This window comes from Hypomesus nipponensis, chromosome 21 (genome assembly GCF_054491055.1).
Source record: "Hypomesus nipponensis isolate SF chromosome 21, ASM5449105v1, whole genome shotgun sequence".
Taxonomy (NCBI): Eukaryota; Metazoa; Chordata; class Actinopteri; order Osmeriformes; family Osmeridae; genus Hypomesus; species Hypomesus nipponensis.
In genome coordinates, this window is record NC_140381.1 from 10777931 (window position 1) to 10799641 (window position 21711).

The 21711-nt window shown below is 40.5% G+C and overlaps 1 protein-coding gene across 5 annotated transcripts in view; it reads right to left on the minus strand.

Annotated features, from left to right (window-relative positions):
• The window catches only part of sipa1l2b (signal-induced proliferation-associated 1like 2, genome duplicate b), a 60646-nt gene that overhangs the window by 16736 nt on the left and 22199 nt on the right, over nt 1-21711 (minus strand). For all 5 annotated transcript variants that reach the window (XM_084684954.1, XM_084684953.1, XM_084684950.1 and 2 more), the window contains 12 exons: nt 18311-19962; nt 17036-17163; nt 16230-16418; nt 13988-14162; nt 13624-13727; nt 10626-10783; nt 9433-10012; nt 7918-8192; nt 5550-5792; nt 2280-2423; nt 784-878; nt 392-483 (listed from right to left, as the gene is read on the minus strand). In XM_084684954.1, coding sequence (XP_084541080.1) covers nt 392-483; nt 784-878; nt 2280-2423; nt 5550-5792; nt 7918-8192; nt 9433-10012; nt 10626-10783; nt 13624-13727; nt 13988-14162; nt 16230-16418; nt 17036-17163; nt 18311-19721 — 3594 coding nt within the window. In that variant the 5' untranslated portion in view covers nt 19722-19962. The remainder of the gene's footprint in view (nt 1-391; nt 484-783; nt 879-2279; nt 2424-5549; nt 5793-7917; nt 8193-9432; nt 10013-10625; nt 10784-13623; nt 13728-13987; nt 14163-16229; nt 16419-17035; nt 17164-18310; nt 19963-21711) is intronic.

Consider the following 21711-nt stretch of genomic DNA (forward strand, 5'->3'; position numbering starts at 1 on the left):
CATTTAATAATTAATTAATTCATGCTTCAAAAGGTAGTTATTGCATCAGTGAATTGGCCAATGATACCAAAATGAAAAGCCATTTTGTCATTGTGTGAGCCGTACTGCTCAAAATATTTTTTCACCATGGCAGTCAACCATGGAAATGTTTATTATAAATAAATTAAAATGTTGACTAGTTCGGATATTTGAATTTAATGTTTTGAAAACAAAATATTCTCATTCGAGAATTGAACCAACGCAATTGAGGAAAAACTGTAAACTGGTCGAACTGTGGTAGTGTACTGTGCAGTCGACCAGGGGAAGCATTTCTTAAATGTATATTTGTATTGTAGCCCTGGAATTTATTTTCCCTTGCTATTATTTTTTTTTTTTTACTTCTAATACTCACACGTTGGAACTTGGAGTCCTTAGCTCCCTGTCTTGGTTGGCTTCTTTCCCTCATGTTCAGAATCTTTGTGGAGGGATGGTGCCACTTGGCCTCTGTGAAAGAAGAGGAAGCCATGTCACTGCATGTTATGATACAGACACCATTTCTTTATTAACATTCTGGTGGCAGACATAGCTGTCATTTTAGTGAGTTGAGGTCAATTCGAGTTCCAGAAAGCTCTGTTCAAGATTCAAACATAACACTAGAATTAACACACAACCTTGTAATCATAGTTGCCTACATTGCATTGTGTGCAGCTGTCATTATTTGCAGTAGACTCATGTATCCCAAATCCTATTATTATTACAGTCTTTATCCTCAAATAAGGTAGGAGGGAAAGTGTTAAGTCATACCTGCAGACCTGGTCCTCTCAAGCTTGGGCTCTCCCTCTCTCCGACTCTCTCCCTCCTTATCAACAGGTGGGTCAAGGAGAGCAGGGGACTGAGACCTATTAACAAAGGATATTTTGCTGCCATTTTTCGTATGAAAGGTGGAATGTGGACATTGCTTCAACAAATGCATCAACAATTGTATTTGAGGTCAGTGGAAGCTGTGGATGTTAGCTTCTAGACTGCCAACATAGTCCTTTCTTCAGTCAAATTTCACATGAACCTGCAAAAACGGTTCATGGAATACCACACGGCTTCATCCAAAACCCTTCTTTACTTTCCTGCCCTGCACCCTTCTCTCATTCTTGAGGTAGTCACTAGTTCTTCAGTATCAGACGAGTCAAGAAAGCTTTCAACAGCACAGCTTTTACAAACTACGACTCATCGGATCAGTGTCTTTTTCAAAAGAAGGGAGGAAAAAAGAGAGGAAACGTTGAGTCGTCAGTTGAGTTTTCAAAATCCAAACCTGCCTTTGTCTTTTCTTTGTTCCTCGTATTAACAAAGCCAAAGAATGTGTTCTGGGTCTATACTTGGCAATCAAGCTCACCATCACAGGCCTTTGTGCTTAGGCCGTAGCAGGAAGCTATTCCTAGAACGTTCCCTTGGCTTAACACAATCTTGAAAGAGTATGGCAGCCAAGTCACATTTCCACGAGGGAGAATGTGGGATATTGCTGGAATGCCTGCAACCTGAGCCAGAGGGGTGGTCCGCCATTGGCTGTTGCTTTGACTTCCCTGTCTGGACTGCAGAGGGGTCAGGGGCTTGTTGGGGGTATGGGGGGGGAGTTGTGTTGGAAGTGTCATCCAATTCCAGATACATGTTAAATTGTGATACATCACAATTTTTATGTATAATATGTAGCATGCACATTCTGTATATAGTGTGACTGTTGTGGTCATTACCTACTTACTAAACTTCAAATTCTGGTTGGTGTCTTTGGAACTGAAGTATTTAGATTACTCTTCATAAATACTGTTGTGTAGCAAATGTAGTTTAAGTCAACTGTCTCTTAAATGCAGCCTGGTCTAAGATAGTCAAATATCCACGCATTAGTTTTTTTCTCCTCCTTTGTCTCTATTGTGAGATCCTTTTAACACACACACTGTTCAATTCTAGGTAAATTTTACCAAGAAAAAGCATACCGTTGCAGTGACCAAATATCAAGCAGGTAAACCAGCTGGTGGCTGTACATTTTCTATCCTCCACTTACCCAGGTGTATAAATAGGAATTTCAAGCAATAGCGGTGATTCAGTGCATGCCACTTCTCTAAATGTGTACATGCATACAGAAATAAATCATAACGGTAAGAACAGATCATAACAGCAATAATGTATTATTTTGCTTGTTTCAGTCCATTCCCAAAATAGGTTAAGATGTACAGCTTAGGATCCCTGCTACAGGATATTAGCAATGCCAGGCCAAGTTAACGCTCAGTTGTTATAGATGTTGCCCACATTACCCATTAATTGCAAGTTTCTGGGACCAGGTGCCAGTTGGTCCTGGATCGCTGGAAGTGGACTGGTTACTGGGAGAGCTACAGTAGAGCTGGCCTGTTTCCCCTCTGCTACATGAAGGCGTGGGAGATATCTCATAATCCTTAACGCTGTAAAAGAAGAGACACATGAGGATGCTGCGTTTAGGGATTACTGAGGGGTTTAAGTAGAATGTGAGTCAAAGAGAGGGATTATTTGGATATTGGTATGTCTGGGGCATCGTAACACATAACATGTTGTTAATGTAACCTGTATTGTATCTAAATATATCAGGTGCCGGCTATGACATTAAATGAATCAAACAGAATTTTCTTCATAAAACAATTAAAGCAACAACAGTGAATAGCAATGTTCTGGATTGGTTGGCAATTAAAAACCGACAACTGTTGTTTTGCTTATCCTCAAAAAACACATAAGCACTCACAAGAAAAAACATTTACACATTTGCTTGTTGGTGGGCCTATTCATGATAGACCTGTGACTAAAAGCAGTTGTAGTATAATTCACCCCCCTCCAATTTAGAAAGGGGAGGGTGCATGTGTCACTGTATCAGGGACTCAGGGAGAGGCTCCATCCTGCATGGGGTGAGGCAATCGCTATTCTTAGCAGAGAGTGTCCGTTGTCTCCAAGCAGTTAACGAAGATGGTAAATCTCCTGGGTGAGAAACCTGATGCTGCCTCTGGCCCAAAAGGAACGCCAAACATCTCAAAACCATGGAACATATGGAAAACATGAGGGCAGTTTCAAAAGGTGCTATGGGGGAAGTGATGGGATTGGAAAAAAGGAGGGAGGTTGTTGGGGGTGGAAGAGGGAGGGGGGTTGAGGAGAGGATGAGTTCTTTCCAGATGGGGTGGGAAACGCTGCATATTCAGCATCTCAGAGAGATGGGGACTGTGGCAAAGCCTTGGCAGCTGCGAATGGAGTCAGCCAATTAGCAGACTGGCAAGGATTGTAGTGATAAGGGGGGTCCAAATGACAATAAGGCTTCACACAACCTCAAACAAAGAACTCAGAGTTTCTACATGTATTACCCAAAGGTAAAGATGGCACTGTTTGTAGTCTCATCATGCTTTCTACTCTACATAGCTTACATGTTCATACCCAAGACAAAGACACACGTTTTATAAGTGAAAGTTTGAAGGAAATGTTAGTCAAAGCTTGTTAGGATACCTAAAAGCACTTTGACAAATACTAATTTATTTATATTTCTTGCCTTTAGATTGTGCTCTTTCAGAACAAAAGACAATTGTAAAAATGTTATATGGAATGCTTTCCCTTAAAGTCATATTTGTCTTTCAGAAGTGGTAGAACCAAGGGAAAATACAGATACATATGAAGTTGAGGGGAAAACAAATTGTAAAAAAAGATGATACATAAAGTCAACATATTATATTTAAAAATATTTAAAAGTCTTAGAATTAAATGCATACCATGATAGAGCCCTGCCACACCAAGCAGCAATATTGTGTGCTCATGTGTTTTGCTAAACACACATGCATATTAGTCAATGTCTTCCACAGTGTGACATGGTGTTTCCAAGTGGACAAAAGCTAAATGCGTACTCTAGTGCACATGCATGGCTTGTGTAGTATGTTTGTTAGTGTCTATTTAGCTTATGGTAGGTTCTATGTCATGTACATTAATGCATGCTTACTTAGTAAATACCTCAGAAAAGTCTTAATTTGTCATCCTCTTTCTGGTGAAAAATGGGTTTGGCACACCTAAAGTTTAATGGAGACCCTCATTGCAGAAAAGCACTGACCATTTGGTTTCAAATAGCCTCACTACTTTCACCCATGCAGGTACATTTTGCACCCCAGTACTGCATAGATACTACAGTACTCCAATGCCCTTTGCCCACAACAGCATACTGAGTACATCAGTTCCTAACCAGGTTTTTGATTATGTAATTCTGAATCTGAATAGGAATCTAAATATCCAGCTCTTGATGCTGAATGTCAGATATGCTTGAATCAAAATAAAAATTACAATCTAAAGAACGTTGATGCCAAAAATAATTGTATTTTTGAGGAAGAGCAATCAATGCCATATTGTGTTCAGTCACTGACCAGGAGCATAACACTTAATGTTCATTTTCCCACAATAAAAACAACAGCACACAAAATATGCTACGGTTTCCATAAGTGGAACATTCATGGCAATCACACATGCGTGAATTTTCATGTACAGCATTTGTACATTTGAGTGCATGCATGAAAACAGTTGCCACACAACTGTTACATCACACAAACACACATACACATAAATTCACAGCAACCTAACACAGCTGACATGTAACAGAATGCTATCAGACAACAGAGCACTGTTGGCCTCCCAGCTCACTACGTGCGTGTGTGTGACATTGAGGACAGTCCACAGCAGGAGATTGTAAGGGACTCCGAAAGAAAGCTTTGACACCCAGGAGCTTGATAAAATATTCACATGACAAGAAGCCACGCTAGCTAACCTCATCACTCCCACCCCTTTAATGTGCCAAGGAAAATAACTGAGGCTTTATATGAAACCCACTTCTCCCAAACATGGGGCCTGAATTGATATACAGTATGGTACATACTTTATCTCACATGATATCTATCCAAAAAAAATTCTTTTGAATGGAAGTACTACTTTCTTTAGGACTGTACTGACACAGCATAGAAATGGTCAAACACAAATGCATATTTAGTCTTGTGTTGTTTCCTGTTGGATTCAGTTTTCCAGTCATGTGCTTGCCCCTTGTAAATTTTATGCTAATCACATTAGAAAACCTTGACCTAATTGTTTACGGGGTATGCAAATGCTACTGTGAGGCCAGTAAAGATAGAGGTTCCCATTGTGTCCATTAGGATAATTACACAAATGCACAACTCATTAGGAACTTTTTACTATACAGTACAAAAATAGAATGTTATACAATAACATAATAACAATAAGCAAACGGCTAAGGCTTTAGAAACTTCCCTTTATCTGTTCTCATTTCCTCATCTCAAATCTAATCTGACTGGACCCAGACATAAAACATCCTTTAAGTGGTGTTGGCAGATTACGTCAATAACGCCAAGTGGATATTAGTTTTGTGTGATAAAGGAGGACTTATCCGTTTTAAATAGTTAGGAATTAATCTTTTCAATCGTGAACAAAGGTGAATTCTTTTCTTCTGAAAATCAGAACCATCATGAAGCAGACAACAGATAGATATGAAAAGAAAGGACTGGGAGAAGGAAGGGGAAGGTTACCTGGTTCCATCTTGTAGCTTCCTGTCGAAGGAGGTGCTGCGGGAGATGGAGCCATGGACGTACTGGAACATCTGCTGTCCCGGGCTGGGCCCTTGGGTCGGTGAGGCACGGGATAAGGGTGGACCGCCGGGAACGGCGGAGACCCGATGCCAGGCAGCAGTGGTCATTCTGAAGGGGGTGGGTGCTCCTTCGTGATCCACTTTATATTCCACCATTGGCACGCGGTACATTTCAGTGTAGCTCCTGAAAATACAAAAATACAAATAGGTCAAATCCAAATGGAGAGACATGCATTATTTAAGTAAAAGGTGATTCATTTAATGATTTTACATGCAATTCCCTAAATACTTCCATCCATATCATACCATACTACCACTGGTATGAGGTACTTTAAAGAACGTGATTTTTTTTATTACATTTTTATTAGGTAAATGGCAAGGAAGAATCTTCCATGCTTCCAGAATGCTTCCAACTGTCTAGATCAGCCATTCCCAACCTTTTCCACTTTGAAGCCAGTTGCATAGCTCAAATATTTTTTGCGGCCCCCGTACATACCCGTTCACTTAATTCGCTCTTATCACACGTTTAACAACACCACAGGCGCCAAACAGTTCACTTTCATGGCAACATTTATTTGAGCCAACAAAGACGACAAAGTGTCCATCAGTGCCACATTAAACACACGTTGTAAAGAGAGGTAACCTGCATAACTACAACCATTCCTATAGTTCCATATAACTTAATATTAAATAGCAAACGTGCCAAGCGTAACTATTGACATTTTGTTCATGATGAATTAAAGGCTAAATGTAATATATATCTTGTTAATAATATGATATTTTACCAGCAGTATATATGTATATATATACATATATATATATATTTTTTATATATATATTTTAGTTTTCATTGTCTTGGCGGTCCACCTGCATTACCCACAAGATGGGAATCATTGGTCTAGATGGCTTAAAACTAGAAATTGATTGAATAGCTTCAAACATTAAAAAAATAAAAATCACTCTCCAAAATGTAAAGTCATTTTGACTGTGGACTGGGAGCAGCCATTTCTTCTTTGATTTAACCACTAAATACATAACCTCTCCAAATGGCACAGGCACAAGGCATCAAAAGGTGACACAAATTCACATGGCATTAAATACCAGTTGGCAGGCAACATACGTAATATTTTTGGGCAGTAATTGCTCCATGCAGTATCTATCTACATATTGCACAGTCATTGTGTGAGTCCTGTGGCTGAATTACATCAATAACATGGATTAACCTAATGAGTCTTTAGGTCATGGCTTATGGAGATAATTAGCTTGGATGCTTCCCTGCATCCCTAAGTTACTGCAACGACCAGCCCAACAAGTATAGGGTTGAGGGTTTAGGTTAGTTGAGGGGCAGTTCTATGGGCGTATGTGAAGCCCTCTGTGACATTGCTTGTAAAAAGGGCTATACAAATACATTTTTATTTGATTTGACCATCATAATTTTTTCTAGCCTGGTCCTAACCAGACTTTCGTACATTTAATTCGTACAGAGAGACTGGGTTCGCTCCATTGACAAGCGTTGACTTCCTTGTAAGCAGGTACTCTGTTGAAGTTTAACACTAATGGATCTGCCTAAAGCCACTCTGATCTGCCATAACCAATCGCTATTGTAACAGAGCTCGCTGCCGTAGCTGGAAAATCAAACTGTTCCCGAACCCTGTGGGGAGGAGAGCCACAATATCATGGCCACCAACAAAACTCAGCAAAACTTGTTCTTGCTCTGGCTTAAGCTTATGGATATTCGGCAGCGTTGGCATAACGGACACTTGCATCTTTGTCCGCCGCCATTACGGAACTACAACACAAACTATATCACTACATCAACGTCATCGTTCTCAGCCTCCCTCTAACCCTCCCTCTGTTCGCTGATTGGACAGGTAGAAAGTTAACCTGAAACATCTGACTTAGGTACTTCATGCCCAGACACAGTACAGAAGCAAAATCAAAATTGAGCGGAAGTACGTAGGAGGGCAGAGTTAGGCTACATTTTTCCCCCAACGTGTTTGAAATTTCACTCAACAGTGCTTTGGTTGTGCCACTGTTAGATTGGTACTAGCACCCTGGGGTGTTGTAACAAGAGGCCAAGTCGATATGCTGGAATCAATTTGCTGTCTACTTAATTTGATTCGTAAAAATGGCTTGCTTAACAAACCACATCTGTGCAAATATTATAAATATTACTGTATTTTAAAAGGTAAAGGTAATATTGAACTTTTTCTTTGTTTGTCCATTTGTTAAAATAATAATAAAATAATGATAACAATTATAATAAAAGTGGCTCTGGTCACTTTTATTTGGCTGACCAGTGAACTGACCTCCTTGGAGTCCCATCCTCATACGGATGAACGATGACCACACTGACGGCAGCTGACGTGCGGAGCAGGTCAATCATTTGCTCATGAGACAGCGATGCAACAGCCACCTTGCAGATCTCCACCAATCGGCAGCCGGGACGTAGCCCAGTCTGCCATGCAAAACCGAATGGCTCCACATCGGCCACAACTCCCTCGAAATTGACGTGGAAGCCAAGTTGGCCAAGACCGTTTCTCCGCAGGGTCATCTCCACTGTCTCACAGCCACGGCTGACAATCTGCAAGGGTGCAAATAAGTGGAGAAAGACAGGGTTCTTTAAGAGCAATAATGTACACTATGAAATATATATAAATATTTTATAACCATCTCAAAACATTATACTTAAATATGAACCATCAGCATACTAAAATACAACTAGATTGGACACTTCTAATACAGTGCTAATTGGAATACATTTAATTTCCATTATAAAAATATTAACATTAAAATGTATAATAAGTACCAAATAAAGGCTTGGTTAATTTTATTTCAAATGTGTAAACATTACTAATAAGCATGTGTAGCACTGGCATTTATCAACCAAGTTTTAAATATTTTGGTTGCATCTTCTATAGCAAAACTGTCACTGGCTTGGGTCAACGCTTGCCTTAATTAACTTTGGCTAAAGTGACATTATTGAATAATCTTCAAACTGCTTAAATCATTCCTTCTTTCTACTTAGAAAGACAGCATGGCCTATTCAACTTGGTAGCTGGGTTTATTGGAAACATCAGGCACTGAATTTAGGTTGGCAAAGAGAGGGTTGTTTGTATGTTTCCAATAAAACATGGGAGTGGGAATCAGGGGGCATGAGCCATGTGTTTCTCTAATTATGTGAAGAACACTTGGCCACAGTGTTCATCACCAACCGGCTGAGAGTGTCGATGTGTTATCAGCTCAACTGAGATACAACCCCCAGTTCCTTTTTGTTGAAGAGATTATGTACACTTTTGGATAATCCTATGGCCCAAAATGGACTGTCTGAGGTATGAGGCACATGGTATGTGAACCACAACAAGTTATGCTTCTTTCTCAGAACCACTAGCATTTTCTCACCTAATTTTTTCATATTTGGTCTCAACATATTTGGTCTCAACAATTTCCCTCTGGTGTTTCAAAGAGTTTATGACGTACAATTACCCTGAGTGCAGTGATTGGCCAGAGCATGGGATTGAGTTCTTCTCACCCAAGGTAAACTCTTTAAACTAACAAGATTAGTAATGGCTCACCCTTCATTTAAGCCATTTTAAAACAACCTTCTAGAGAGGTAAATTGCAGTTCCCAGGCCAACTTCAACTTACAAGAAAACCCTGACCCATTAAAACAGTGTTTTAATATCCAATTCATCCAAGATAAGGCCTCTTTGGTAAAGGTAAAATGTCCAACACACAAATCTGACAATGAGGGCACATTTACAAATCGAGATAAGGATGTTGTTTCAGTAAAGGTTAAGTTTGAAAGCATCCTTATATACTCGCCTCCAGGCGTTGCATGATCTCCCGAACGTCATCCCAACATCCCTCCTGAACCGAAAACACCACGCATTCCCCGCGCTCGTAGAACAGCTTGACACTCCCACACGCCGTACTCCAACCAATGATGTCCCGACAGTAGCAGTTAAACACCACCTCTTTGGATGCCTCCTCGATCAGCACCACAAACTCGTTGGAGACAGCCAACAGGCAGCCAATGTCTGCCGACTGTCCAAAGTCCCGGGCCACCACGGCCCAGGTGACTGCCCCTGTGCTCTGCAGGTGGCCGTTCCTCCTAGGTCTTGTACGCTCCTTCTTTTTGCCGCCCAACGTGATGAAGCTGAACTTTGCGCCAGATGAGTCCACCGGCGTGGCGCTGACAAAATTCTCGGCCAAGTCTTTCAGGTACTCTTGTCTCGTGCGCATGGCCATGGCGCGGAACTTGTCTGACTTGTGAGCCGCATTTTCACCATTGATCATCTTGGCCAGGAGGAAGTCCCGGAACACTGCTGACTTTGGGAACATCACTTCCTGGGGGATGGGTGGACCGAAGGCAGGAACATCTTTTGATCTGGTGACTGCAACACTGGTGAAGGGAGGAAAAAATATAAATAAATGTAAAACAAAAGAACATTGTTTTTTAAAGTGCTCTTTTTAAAAGGCATCAGGTCCAACAGGATGTCACCATGTGACTAGCCTTGTCACATGTCATCGCACATAACACAATAATTTGTCACCACACACTGTTCGGCCTGATATCTAAGTACAAAAATAATAACAAACAACATTTTCCATTTAATTTACTCCTATAATATTGCTAAAGAATAAACAAACAAAGCAACACACAACAGAATGGGTTATTTGGAGGATTAACGTCATATTCATGATAATAATCCACAACCCAAAAATAGAAACAACTCAAACGATTAAACTCCTAATGCAAAAGGAATACTGTAGCAGCTACAACCAATGGTAATGGATGCAAATATAGAATGTTTTCCAAAGTGAATGTTTAACATAGGTATAGTAAAATTAAATGATGAGGGTCCTCTGGATCATTTAACATAACCTGATTTGGAATAAACACAAAAATCGAACCAAATACGTTTAAACAAAATTAGTTTGAATCCTTAAGGTACTTGTATCCTCTCACACAATTATTCACCCAAAGTGCATTGTATGAATGCCACTATGCTCACCTGTAGCAAACATTTTCAGTGCAGGGGTTGTGTACTTTGACTATGATGAAGACATGTTGAAAGTGTGAGCGGATGTTTACTGGAGTGAAGGGAAGAGCACCAGGTTCCTGGAAAATGACTGTGACTATGTCGTTTCCAATATGTCTCTTTCTCAGAAGCTGCAAAAGTAGGAAACACAAGACAAAGAAGTCAACTTTGAGGTAAGCATATCACTTATTACACATCAAATTCAAATCACCCAATGATTCTGAACCTGGGTCAAATACTGTGCATTAGCTCTATCATTGAGCTTTTACCTAGAATTTTATTTAGCTATCTGCGTAAAATCAAGCAACAGTGAATTTTTTGATAGTAAATATCATGTGATTAAGACACATCTGAATCAAGAGTGCGATCTGCCTCCTTACTCCCTCGACAGAGGTGGTGAGCAAATAAGATTGTGGCGGAGCCGCCCAGCTCAGGGAGTTAAGAGAAAGAGATCTGTTCTCTGGAGACCTTCAGGAGGATTACTGCTAATCCCAGACAATCAGCTCTGATCCCAGAAAGAGGGATAAATCATCAAATCACACAAAGTCCACTAATTAAGGTCCAAGACACACGCAATGCCATCATATAACACTGGCTCGATTTTCAAATGGGAAACGCTTTCCAGAAATGTCACTCACACAGTAAAGTATGTCCTGGATCAGCAGATGGATGTAGCTTTAGAAGGGGCTAAAATCGAAGCTGCTGTCAGTGCAGGCGCTATTTTACGGTAAAACTAATTTGTCACAAGGACTGTCCTTTCAGTTTATGCTAACAGTCCTTGGAATTCTCTGCACGATACATGTTACACTTCTGTTTCCTGTTAGCAAGAAAACAGGGTGCCATTCCACCATTTCTATATGTATTTGACATATTCACACAAACACCACACACGGCTAATTGGCAACTGCATGCAGAATTGTTGCTGCGGTAACATTTCCAGCAATTTTCTTTCCCATTAACAGTTCACAGGCTACTAAAATGAGAAATGCCAATTCTAATTCAGCAGAGCACACTGTGACTAAAGGTCCAAAATTACCAGCTGTCTGCTGTGGGCAACGGAAGGCCACTGAGCAATCTGTACTATTATGATGGCAATAATGATAAAACAAGGGCATTTGACTCATAGTTGCAAACAGGATATACAATTGCCCATGCAATAGGATATATGAAAGTTGAAATGTACTACTGCAAAATAAACGGAGGAAAAACAATATTTTGTTTCACAGAACTAACTTGTCTTTATGGGAAACCATTATGCAGCAACTTGATTCCTTCATATCAAATTTAATGCAATCAGAATCAGTTACATATATTAGCAAGTCGACTGACTGATTTCCTTCTCATACATTCCTGTAGTGCCACAGTGCATTTTCCTGTTGAAGCTCAGCTTCCATGGACTATGGGGCTGCTTTGAACAGTTTTTTTCAGAGCTTCGAAACTATATGGTCATTGGATAAATGCTGCGATTAGGTCCCACCCTGGACGCTCTGCGTCTCTGGGGGTGAATGGAGGAGTGGGCTGGCCTGGACGCTGGGCTTCCGCATGATGATTGGAGGGTCTGTTAAAAGACTGCATCTCCTTTTGATTGACAGTAATTTTGTACATAAAAAGTCATCAAAACTATAGACCAATTTTCCCCCTACGTCAGAACGACGTCACACAGGTTCAACTGCGCAAGTCGGATGCAAGAGACGAGCGTCTCCCGGGTATAATACACTTGGAGTGTCGGACAGGTCATCATACCTTTAAATAGCCTGACCAAGTGATCGGGCAAAACTAGCCTGGGTAACTGAGGTCACTTTCTCAGGCAAATGACGAATGAAACAGGCTCTGTTAAAGAAATCCGAGAACCTGGCTATCTTCAGCAGTCTCGTCTACAAAATGAAACAGGCTTGGTTAAAGAAATCTGAGATGCTGGTTATCAGGCTTGTATCTACAAAAGACAGTCCTCCCTGACGTATATAGTGTAGATGGAGTGAAATACAACATTCTACACACTGCCAGTGAGCGACCCGAGTCTGAGGCTAACAATGTCAAAACAGTGTAATGGGGACGCAGTCTCACTCAGATTGACAGTTTTACAGAAATCTCAAAAATAAATCGGACCAGCTGGCTAAAAGCAGAATTCCCATATCTCTTGAAAGCTGCCCTGCTCGACTTTTTAGGTGTAGAATTAACTTTAAAACTGTAAAATTATTAACTTTGTGACATGACGTGAAGACATGGCGCCGCCTAAGACTATGCGATCTACCGGGCGACATTCTCACTCAAATTTCAAGACTTTCGTGACCCAAATCAAAATTCTGAAGCACCGATCAATGGGGAATCACTTTCTCTCTTAAAGGCTGTCCTCCTCGGCTTTTTTGGTCTTTTTAAATCAAACTATTTGCGTTAATCTGTGTACTTTTCTAGCCATTATAAAGGCTATAATTTCCCGGTTTTCTGCAACCACATTGCGCGCGCATCCTGAATGTTTACAAACAAATAATTGGTCTATTCAAGCTCAGTCCCATCGCGGATTTTGCAACTGTAGTTGAAAGACAAACTACAGCAACCTATTTCTTGGTATTTGCTTGGCGAAATTGCTAACCAATTTTCCTCATATATTTAAATCAATTATACACCATGTTCCTTGTTTTATCTTACCTAATTTCCACATTTCCTCCTTCGAGATTAATATTGTTTTGTTAGATTGTTCGTTCATTCATTAGTTCATTCAGTAGGTTTGGCTAGTGTCTAGGGGTGAACTAGCCAGTGAACTAGCCAAATAAGTGGAAACAAATTTGGATGTAGGTCGAGAATGAGTTTCCCCTCTTTGAAAGACCAGCAGCCGTCACTGATATCAAATATTAACATCATCTTGAAATGTTTTGTATTCTAATGTTTAATGTGTGTGGCTTATAATTTACCTTTAAATTATTTGTATAACAAAGTATTTTCTCATTTAAAACCTAAAGATGTGTCCTCTCACCTGTTGTCTGTTATTGGAAGTGTATGGGAGCAGTGTGGATACATGGAACATCAGCTCACAATCTTTATAGTTGGTGTAGAGAGAGTGGGTTCCCGTGGAATCCGCTGACACAAAAACAAAGAATTGAGGTCAGACTGACAGACACAGAACAATACAAAGTAATGGATGTTCTAATCATGAAAACAGACAAGAAAGAATCGAATGTTCAGGATTGAGAAGAACAGGTCAGTAATGCAACATGTAAAAACTTTATAAAAAAAGTTTATAAAAAAAAAGAAAAAAAATTATTTCCACTTTTTTAAGGGGGGTTAAACCTTTAAGTTATTGCACAAGTTCACATACATTTTCACATTTGAACACTTACTTTTGTTGTCAAGTTGTGCCCTATACTTGGTGAAGCCCTTCAATCTCACTCTTTGACCCAGCAGATCTAGAAACTCATCCAGGGCAGGGCTGGCATTCTCATTGTTGTACATTTCTTCCTCCGTTCGCTGCCCCGCCCGACAGTATAAGATTCCCACCTTGTGTTGAAAATTTAGCTGTATGACATAAAAAAATGTTGGCAGTTCAATCACATCTTAGTATGTCAAGTATTGTTTTCAAATGCTTGGGTCTGACGCAAAGGCTTTCTGGCATTTTCATAAGAATGACAAGACACCTGTTGTCATGTCTCTTGTCTATATAGACAAGCAGGGTACTCATTTATGTTAAAGTAGAATGATATTTAAGTGTCAGTTAATCACAATTATCCAATAGAATAACAATTTCCTATTGAATCGTATTCCAAGTGGCTTTCAAAAATACATGACAAGATACAATACCTCATTGTCTGTATCTTTAGATAACATTGTAGATTTACAACGTGGATGTGAGCAGTGTGTAGTGTTAAATTGGGCTTAAAGCGCTGTGCAAGCTGTAAAGGACAGCCCGTTTTACTGGCAAGTGCATTTTATCTCGACCTATCAATATCCATTACCTGACACCGGTGCTGAGACAGTCGTACTAAGTGTGCTATCAATCTGAACAGGGAGTCGACACCACAAAAGGCGAGTAATTTCATTCAGAGTGCCCATCAGACAACACCCAACTGTTGGGTCCTGAATAATTTATGAGACTTCTGGAGTAAGGGAGAGTGGTGGGGGATGATGAGAAGGGGTTTTAAAGGCAACATTTCAACCCACAACCAAGATCATAGGGACCAATGCAAAATAGGGATTTGTACAGGGGAGACAGGGCTGCTCAACGCTAGGCAAAAATTGTGATTTGATCTGCTAAAATGAAAATAGATTTGCGAGTAACAATTTCACTTTCATTCAAGCTGCAGGTGGCTAACTTTAGCACGTCTTCCCTTCTCTCCAACACACAAGAGGGGCTCTTTGGTGAGTGTCACAACAGCAGTTGTCATAGCAACCCATGGCAAACATTAAGCAGAAGGTGATGGTCGAATCGTTTGGATTTGCGGAAAAGAGACTGAAGCACTTTGAATGATTAATATTTTGAGGAAGCTAGCAAAACATGGGTAAACCATTTAATTTAGTCTCCTCCAAATGGTTGTCAAGATGTATCCCCTATATGCTTGAGGTTAAAATTGCTGCTCATCTCAGTCTCAGCTTTACAATCTTTTTTTTTTTTTTTTGACTAAACAGACAAACTCTATCTCATTAATACTATTTTATTGTACTAAAATGATGTTACGTTTGCAGTAGTGAAAAGCTAAATTGATCCATCCTTTTCATTAAACCTCTTAGATTACTTACACATTGAGTTACATGGCAATATAAGGTGTTGTTTTTCTGCCCTCTTGGAAGTAAAGACGAGAAAATATCTATAAACGTAAATATGTGACAGTCACGGAAGTCTAGGGGTGAATTAATCAAAATACTTTTAATATAATTAGGATAATCCCCTGAGATATTCATCCCTGTAATATTGAATTCAGTGTATCATCTCAAAATAATGAAGCTTCTTCCACTTGGCTTTGATGTTAGCTTGCCAGGTTTGTACTTTTTCCCAGACCATACCAAAATACAATCAATGTTAGCAGCTTTTAGACCAATAGAACAGAAATGCTTAATCCATTAACCAATTAGGACAGAGTCTTGAGAAAATTCCATTACAGCACATATAATAAACAACTTGAGGAACCAGATCAATGCCTTAAAGGAAGCCTCACTCAGGAGCTTCACTCAGATCAATCGTTTCATTGAAGGGTGGTTTCTAACAAGTACCAGGCTAAACCACGTTCCATTCACTCTCGCCATTCAAGTTTCAGTCTTAGGGATTAGCTTTAGTATAGGAAAACAACCCAGGGTGTTCATTCTTTCCATAAAAATTGGGAATTCAGCATTGTGACTCTTAACACAAAAGGTCAGGATAACTATTGTACAACTGCCTGTCATATATCCTATGAAGAAGAGTTTCCACACATGCAGGAAGAATAAATAGAACCCACTGTGCATTCATCAACTAAAAAAACTCTGAATGTTTCTAATTTCAAAGAAAAAAATGTTTTTGTGACTTGAAAGAGTAACATCTCTTAATTAACTAGAATTGATCAAACCCAACAGTTTTAATCTAGGTAATATCATTGGTCAAAGATCACTCACGCCTTGCTGGTCCAGTTTCAGAAGTTGCTCAGGCACCTTGGGTGAATTGATTGCCAGCCGAAGACACTGAATATTCAGCTCTGGTACCACATACTCCAGAACCTCCTTCAACGGTAAGCCCTTAGTTGTACCGTGCTTGGCCGTGGAAGGGACCGCATCCTCAAGGATGGCTCCCCGGAGGGTGGTGAGCTTGAGGGAAAAGAAAGTTTGGTGAAGGGAGAATGACCACGTAAATTATATTATTATAAGTCTGGGAAATAGCAGAATAATAAATACCCGGTTTTACCTCAACCAACATAATTAAAGAGCAGGTCAATTAAAAGAGCCTCCTCTGAGGTGCTAGTCTGAGTTCATCAGTTTTGAGTTGAGCATTGTAGCAACTGTATGTATTGTCTAATTTTTTTCTGCTTAATAAAATGTATTACTTAGCTTACACCTAGCACGGACAAAGTTTTAGGAACTAAAATGTAACTCATGGGACAGCAAGAGCAAGAGCAAATTGTCTGCAACCCGTAAGTCTTCCATTAACACCCTTATTAAAGTTAAATGTTACAATCAAATCTACAAGTCTCTGCACTTTAGACGATTAAACAAAATGTAGACAATGCAATAGGGACATGGCCAGATCCCTGTTCCATTGTATTATTTAGAATTTTTACTAACTGTAAAAAAAAACGTGATCTAATTTACCAGACCAAGAATGTGTGAACCTGGGTATGAACAGCCTATTTTTCCCCAATATCAGCTAAACATACATTATACCAAACAGTCTTTTGAACACACCCCCTCAATGCAGGTCAGTTTACCTCACTAGTCCTGAAGGTGACACGGTAGTTGTACTGTGTGCCATCTTTTGCTTCCTCCAGTTTTTCCCTACGGACGCTGACCGCCACTGGACCCAAAATCTCATCTGTGCCAAAGTAGTTCTGGTGATCTGAGAGTGAAAGTCAGCATCATTCATTAATAAGCATGTACTACCTGGATATTGATGTGCATTCATGTGGTTATATAAATATAAAACATTCTTTTGCCAATTTTTTTTTTTTAAATTATCCACTGCTTATGCATCCGAAAACAATCAAATAACAATTGCATATAAAAAATGTTTTTAAATCAAGCCCACCTTGACTGAAACACCAGTGGAAGGAATGGTTTTCATCAAGGGCACACATAGTTTGCATAAACTCAGCAACAAAACATTGTGACACGCGACATGTGTTAACAATTCCAAAATTCCATAAATTAATTTTACAACCCCAAACATTTTTCTTCATTACAGCAGGCTGAAGAATATTTCCCATTGCTAATCCCTTTTAACATAATTCTATTCAACCAAATGTCCTAATTATGTTTGGTTTGATCCCATTTCTGCATAACAAATTGCAGACACAAGTTCTAACCCTAGGCTGAGGCTACAGTGTGGAGGGGATCAAAGAACAGCAATGGAAGGAACTTTAAAGCTGTGTGGGCTGTGGACACATACGGAGGGAACTGAAACCAAAACCTCATCATCATACTGAACAAGACACACAACCAAGATACACCAATGCTTCAGGACAACATACATGCTTCCCCTGTCAAGGCGAACTTCGTGTGTTTTATTAATATATATTAATCATATTTTTGTAATATTTTTGTTCAAGCGTGCAAGACTTCAGGAAAAGCTATTACCTCAGACATGGGGCATATGGTAATTGACCATCCCTTTTTCATACAATGGATTCTAAATCATTTAAAAGGGTAAAACTCTTGAGTTACCGATTATGGCAGTGCAGCTATCAACGTCAGAAATGTTTACCTCACAAAATGTCATGCACTCTTGACATGGAAGGGACATTTAAAGTACCTGTAAGTCCCCTGAGATCAGGGTCAAAACAGGCAAATAATAAGCAATGCCAAATTCAAAGTGGAAATGCATAGAGTTGATGTGGTGTCTGGGATTTAAATATGGCTGCTTGATGAATATAAAAAGCAATTTTTGCATGTCAGTTACCTTATGAGAACAATGCAGTGCTTGCAATACTTGTATAAGTTGCTCTTTGCTATGTGAATACTTCCTCAACATTTAGATGGGCTCCTACCTTTATTGTAAAAGTACTTGTGGTAGTAGTATGCTCCTTGATCAACATGCTCGATGGTGTAGCGCTTCATCATGTCTCGAGGAAAGGCTTGGCTCTCTCTTGGCATCTCCAGCACTGACACACCTGCATTGGTGCAGCGGGTACTTAGCGTTGATTCAAGTGTATAAGCCTCTCCTACACTCCCATAGGTGGCGCTATTGGCCTTGGGCAAAGCCAACTTCCTTTCCCCCTCACCCCCAGTCTCATTACGAAAGTAAGGGCAACTGAGAACCAAATGATTGCCTTTCCCGTCCCCCTCATCTGCTTCCATGCTTGCTTTGTGTCCAAGGTCTTCGCAGCTCCCCACTGGCGATTCACAGATGGGTATGGGCATGACGGTATCCCCTGTCCCAGAGGCCTGACATTGGGAGGCTGCTGAAGCCCCTGTGGTGGTGTTCTTCCTCCGGCCAAGATCAGCACGGTTAGCAGCAGCTTCGCTAATGTTGAATAGGACACTCTGGACATCATAGTGGGCAAAACACTTCTGGTAACTAAGGGGCCTGCCGAACCGTCCGACATCCTCCTGATCTAGGTAGTCTCCCTCGCTTTTCATAGTCTTCAGTCTCCGGAAGATTGAGGTTTCCACCTTTTCTGACTTCATCCGCTGGATGAATGAGCGCTCCCTCTCTCGACTGTAGAGGAGGGAACTGTCAACGTAGTCGTAGCCCGGTATGCAGACAATGTCTCCTCGCGCAATCTGGGCAGCAGTCTGAAGACTTGGGGACAGGGCAGTGTTGAAACGCAAAAGTTCAGGGAAGCTTTGTGGAGGAGGCGCACTGGGTTGGTCAGCAACTTCTGCGTGGTAACCCCTTAATGTGGCTGAGAAACCTTCACTGGCCAGACCCTGCCGTTCTAGGGAGGAAGTGCTCCCGTACTCACGGCGCAAGGTAGCCCCAGTATTGGGGTTGATGGTGGTATGATCAATATCCTCAGCTCCGATGTCACTTATGGTGACTTCGCTGTTGCTCCTCTTCACCCTAGCGAAGCCTTTCATAGGTGAATGGTTTAAGAGGTCGCAGAGCGGGTACTTGGTCTCTTCAAAGTCCGTGCTGCCAATCAACTCCTGACTCTTTCCGGGGATGGCGTCCATGTTTTGGTCGGATGGCACTAGGCTGTCATACCTCGGTGGAGGGCAGGCCTCCCAGCCATCCTTCCGTTGGGGCCAGTCTGACACTCTTGCCCGGACACCCATCTTGGGTCTGGCTGGCGCTGCCTGCCCATGGGGGATTGGAGGTCCCATATTCCCCTTTAAGGCCTGGAGCTTCTTATTGAATGGGTTGTCCAACTGCATTAAATAATTGGAGCCCTGGGAATCTTCGACTACTCCAGAAAGGTTTGTCAAGTCTCCTGTCGTGAAGTTAGGCGCGTTCATATCCTGAGCACAGGCGCCCCTCAATCCAATTCTGCTCTTTAATACAAGCCATATGATAGAGTTTCACAGCAGTTGCACCTCTTCTTTCTCAGTTGGCTAATAACTAATAAGTAGTTGACTTCACCAGGTCCATAATCCATTAGAGGAGTCCTTCTTCTGAGAAAAAACTGAGGATATTAATCCTTACAGGTGTCCTTATCAGTCTGTAACAGCCACATTGGTGTCCTATTTGTATCACAATCTGAAATTGGACAAAGAACACAATAGTTAATTTCATAATCCAAAAATCCATCTTTCAAGTAAGGCACAAGATCCAACCCAGATTAATTGATACGATATGCTTGAATCAAAATATGTCAAAGCGACATGTTTGTTTTTATGGGTTTGCTGGAATCTTTGAGATGTATTTAGGCATGTTAAATAAAAAGTAAAATAGTGATAATACCACAACACCACCATCATTGGAAAAGTAACTGGAGTGCATACAATATATTCATGCAATATATTTAAACTTTGAACCATCTACATCATTCCCAAAAATCCAGACAGAAGATTGAGCATCCTTTCATGTGTGTGTGGAAGGTTTTGTTGTACCCGGGGTTGAAACGAGCATGGAGCATCAATAACTCACAGGAGGTGTAAAAAACAATTTGCAATAACTACATAAGACACCTATCCTAAAATTGGAAACGCCACAGTGTGGTGCCTGAGACAGGGCAAGACATGCCATCTGCACCAATGATGCGTCCATTTATTATTAAAGGCCACTAATAAAATGTGGAAGGAGAAAGGAGGGATGAGGGAGCCTTCATTAAATGCATGGCCTTGATGTCTGACCATTTGAGAGCAACCAGATCATGAAAGTGCAAGATGAATATGGATAGATGACATTTCCTTCACCCCTCTCCCCACCCCATCCCACCTGTCATGCATGTGAGAGCTTCCAGCCCAACCAAAAGGGATGGCTTTGGTTCTAAGACTTCCATTAGTAACCAGGTTTAACACAGCATATTAAATAGCAGATATAGTAAATATAGAACATAATTAGAATATCCTTCCCCAGAACACATACAGTAGTTCTATTCTTTGTTATCTGATCCGCAAAGTGAAACACAGTGAAGCTAAATGCAACGGGAAACCAACCCTCCAATCTACTCTATATCTGGCCCTGTGAATTGAACTGGACTGGAAAACCACTAATATCTTAAAACAATAGGGTCATGAGGTCCTCCCATATATGCAGTTGCCTCACAGAAAATATATTAGTCCCTGACTATGTCATTACCAGTTTTTGTTACACTTTCTCATTGATTACCATTACATCTGGTGGGGCTGTAATTGTAGGACCAACTTTGATCAGATCTATGATTTCAGCCAGAGGCTGAAAATAACCTACATTCAGACTGGGGTTGTCGAGTCCAACACCAACATTAATCAAGATATTTCAGATCATGTAATATGTGCGTAATATATTTAATCTCTCCCGGTGTTCTATTTAGATACAGATTGGAGTCCAACAGTCATAATTTTGGGAGGATTTCAGACACAATTACTCCAGACTGCTTATGGCAGTGTTCCTTGGCTGAATTGGGAGGAGATTACAACAGAATCCATATCAAGTTATGATAATGATGAGAACAATACCAGGAAAGGAGGTCAATGAGCAGCCAGAGCTAATGCTGCCCAGTCCCAAATCCACAGACACAGTTGTCTCTCCGCGTGTGTACCCTTCATCTCTGTAAGGAAGGAGGGTTTAAAATGACTAAGTGTACTATGTGCTAAGTGTGCTAGGGATTCTTGATACTGTCTTCACAATAGTTTATCCTAACAAGCAGCAATCTGGGACATTCTTTTCTCTACTTGCAATAAAAGACACAACACGGTTAGGGTGTCGGGCTATTAATCAGAAGGCTAAATTACTAAATATAAATGTTAATATTATATGGGAAACAAATATATGTTTTCATTGAAATAATTGTAGGCATAGACT